Consider the following 3862-nt stretch of genomic DNA (forward strand, 5'->3'; position numbering starts at 1 on the left):
ATAAAGAAAAATAAACAAAATCCTCTTTATTCCGATTCCACTTAACGGAGGATAAGGTATGAAAGTCTAAATAATCATATATATTCAGAGTTTGTAATTACTATAGATGTCGAAGCACTTTACGTAAAGTCAGGGAATTGATGGTGATTGAGGGTGACGAGGTGGTTTGGGTGGTGAAGATAATGGCGGTTTATAGAAAAACCTTGCGATTATTTTTGTGATAACGTGTAAGATATGTGTGTGTGTGCTTGTGTTCAGATAAGACGTTTTTGGGGTGGACCAGGAAAAGTAGATGAAATCCATTCTTATGGCGTAGTAGTACCTGAGTTTTTAAAAATTGTTATTACTTAGTTTGTTAACGGGAAAAAAATTAAGACGATAAATGTTTTCCTTTTTTATTCATTTAATTTCGTACAGCCGTATTTCAACAAAGAAATCTGTTCACAGACTTGACTGAAATGAATTTAAAATGCCAGGGAAAGTTACATCATTACCTAGTACGGTTAACAAAAAATGCCGTATTTCACAACCATTGCGGATTTTCCTGAGAGGTCGTGAGGCTGACGAGTAGACTGGACCCTGGAGCAAGGGCTGTACAAGGCCTCACTGCCGTCCATCGGCCCTTAGACCTTGGGGAACCAGACTTCATTGCGGCGCCACCAGTACTTCAGCGGCGCGTCGTAGCCAGCCCTGGGGAGGAAAGAGGGTGTCAAGAAATGGGTTTTATTTGGCAATCCAAGCAACCAATTGTTTGTTTCCACCCTCCGACCATGAAATTACTCTATGCCAATCAAAAAAAGGCATTTGTTTAAAAGCTGCAATTATTCTAAGCATCCAAAACTCACACTTTATTTCAACTGCTTAATAGTTGATCAGATTTTACGGACTACGCAGTAACAAGACCATAGTTCAAGTAAAGATATCACAGGAGTTAGTCAATATCGCTGGCTCGGCTTCCTGGCGTCGGGATAATAACATCCACGCGGACTTTCTCTGAGGCGTGGCGAGGGGTCAGCTTCGAAGGGTTTTCAGAGAGGTTTTAAAATAAAGGTGCGATAAAATGCCGTTGAAAAAAGCTATAATGATGTATGGAATATTGTTATATTAAGCTGTATGTAGGTAAGTCTGTCCTTTACCTAGTATGCATCAACATTACCCAAAGTGTTGCGTTATATATACACACTTCAGGTATCCTTTCCATGTTATTTATAGAGAACTGTAAGGCTTGTAGAATGGAACAGGAGAAAAAAATATATATTTATTTGAAGGAGAAGGGATGGGGGGGGGGGGGGTGACAACTAGCAAAAAACTATGTATATATATCAACGAATCGCACGAGGGGAGGGTATTTCTGATTCCAGGGTTGCAAGCTGTCGTGGGTGGTGAGTCATGATCCATGCAATTGCTACTTTTAATATTTTTCTCTCTCTTGTTTGTCCATTACTTCGAAACATGCAAGGCTGGGGACGGGTCACACAACGACAGCATTACCACGCACCAAGTGGTTATATAATGTCAATAATGCTACGCGTGGGAGTGTCCTTGTCAATGACCTGGAGAGGATCCTGAACAAAGGTCAGTGAGGATATCATGTTTCTGTGACACCTTTGAAAATGAGAGCACAGCACTCGTGCACAGGACTACTCGACCGAACGAAGCCAGGACTACTCGAACGAACGAAGCCGGAGAGACTTACCAGAACATATGGACGAGCGAGACTTGTACCCCGTCGTCCTCCACGAGTTCGGACAAGTTCGCGGCTTCGCTCAGCCAGTCACTGGAGGTGATCATGTATCCTCCCACAGTCCTGCGAATAAGAGCAGTCTTGACAATTCCATCAAGTCGCCTACACAACTAAGACGAAATTAGAACACTTAAGGAAAGTTTAAAACTTAGGCAAAGTTTAAAATGCACCAATAAAACTAACCATGTAATGGGTTTCACTGTCTCATTGTTAGGAACCACTGTCACTGATTAACATATATCCGGTGTAATTACTTAGCTGCCTGATAATATAAGAAATTAAATGGCAATGCATTATTATCAGGATCATATCAGAGTTATAGAAAAAAAAAGTGTGTCCCAAAATGAAAAATACATATATCTTTAAAAACCTACTGGATTCAGTGGTATCAAAATGAGCTCCAACATACGACAGAGCGGAGAAAACACATAAATAAAGAACATCTCCTACCTGGTGAAAACGGTCATCTGAGGGCGAAGAGCGACCACGATCTTGGCGTTGGTGGGCGTGGGCGGGTTTTCCTGCAGCTGTTCGGGGACGAAGAAGCACATCTTGTAGCTGTCCTGCTCGCGATGGGCGGTGAACTCCGTGGTCACCGGCACCGTCATGGGGATTTTGACCTCTGCGGGAAACACGGGTCATGGACGCGATGTCAGAGTGGCAAAAATTGCCATGGTAGTATTATTTTAAGTTTAAGATCAGTGGGCATAGTTGGGGCATGAAATAAACGGATTATAAATAAGTATTATGCCTGTTTCCGTTTTTTTAGGAGAGAAAGAGACGTGACTTAATCATCCATGAATACACCACCAAAGTCTTTTTTCATCACTGACTTGATTTCAGTCGGAACCGAGCAAGCCAAGCAGCATGTTAAGATTCTTGAGACGGCAACACATGAAAAGTTCAGGAGTGTAAGACGCTACTTTAACTCTAGTAACAACCTTAGAACAGTACGATCCGCTAAATATTTATCTAATTCCTTATTTATTCATACTGAAGTACTAATAATGAGGCTTTAGAAACTATCGAACAATGTTTCAAAGTTCAAAATACAGTACCAGTATGCTGGGATTTTCTATATGGGAAAAGGAGAAAATCAAGAAGGAAGAAATCAAGAACGTATTTCAATAAGCGAGAAGGAAAATGCAGTAACTCTCACCTGCCTGGTTCTCGCCGTCGATGTAGCGGAACAGACGCCAGAAAATCCGTTCCATGACCTTGGTTCCATCATCGGACTGCTCCTCCGAACAAACCCACTTCTTGGCGGGGTAAGTTCGCTCCTCGTAGCCCTGAAGGAAGGAAATTTTATCAGCGAAATTTGCTAAAAAAAAACCCAGTAAAGACTATGCAATCATGGGCTATATCTTGTAACTTTCCACCAGAAGAAGAAACCTTGGGGAGGTACTCACGGTGTGCTTAGCATCAACATTGTACGGAGCTTCCTCGTAGGAGTGGAACAGCCCGCCCACTTGGCTGATGATCTCGTCTATCTGCGATGGATAACAAGATCACGACGATATAGATGGAAACTATATCAGTTTTCAACATTATCAAGAATCCTGGCATATATATTTCTCCTGCTATAAATAAGACGTGTTAAGTGATACCTACCCAGCCGGCATTCGTAGCGGAGACCAGCAGAAGAAGCGAGAAAACACACAGGCAGCGCATCCTGCAGTGCAATGATAGGAGATATGAATCACTTGTTTGTGTGAGTCGGCATTAGTCGGCACAGGCTCTGCTCCCCTCACAGGCATAGCCCGGGCATATCTGACTTATCCTTAATTACTTGTTTAACACCAATGGCATTAAGCTGAGATACATTTAGAATTGCAACATGGGATAATACCTGTGGTTATATACTGTATATGTGTCTATAAGCAGTTTAATTATAACAGTATATAATACTATGTTGAATAAAAAAAATATATATATGATGACAATTATACTGCTTATAGTAGCTATCAAAATATCAAAATACATGACTTGCAGGTTTGCAATATACAGTTCCACTAAGACATGCAAACATTACTCAAAAGAATGTTAAAAAAACAAAGAAAAAAACAACTGGCTAATTCTATTTATCCGAGTTATCAACTTTAATTCCCTACATTAACA

General features: G+C 41.1%; 1 protein-coding gene across 1 annotated transcript in view; it reads right to left on the reverse strand.

The window, feature by feature from the left end:
- Nucleotides 1–381: 381 nt before the first annotated feature.
- Nucleotides 382–3862, reverse strand: part of LOC125032461 (heme-binding protein 1-like) — a 3894-nt gene continuing 413 nt past the window's right edge. Inside the window, exons 2-7 of the mRNA XM_047623606.1 lie at nucleotides 3356–3416; nucleotides 3154–3234; nucleotides 2904–3033; nucleotides 2195–2366; nucleotides 1697–1807; nucleotides 382–690 (exon numbers count right to left, since the gene is read on the reverse strand). Coding sequence (XP_047479562.1) covers nucleotides 624–690; nucleotides 1697–1807; nucleotides 2195–2366; nucleotides 2904–3033; nucleotides 3154–3234; nucleotides 3356–3415 — 621 coding nt within the window. The 5' untranslated portion in view covers nucleotide 3416 and the 3' untranslated portion in view covers nucleotides 382–623. The remainder of the gene's footprint in view (nucleotides 691–1696; nucleotides 1808–2194; nucleotides 2367–2903; nucleotides 3034–3153; nucleotides 3235–3355; nucleotides 3417–3862) is intronic.

The sequence above is a fragment of the Penaeus chinensis genome, chromosome 14, assembly GCF_019202785.1.
Source record: "Penaeus chinensis breed Huanghai No. 1 chromosome 14, ASM1920278v2, whole genome shotgun sequence".
In the NCBI taxonomy this organism is placed as follows: domain Eukaryota; kingdom Metazoa; phylum Arthropoda; class Malacostraca; order Decapoda; family Penaeidae; genus Penaeus; species Penaeus chinensis.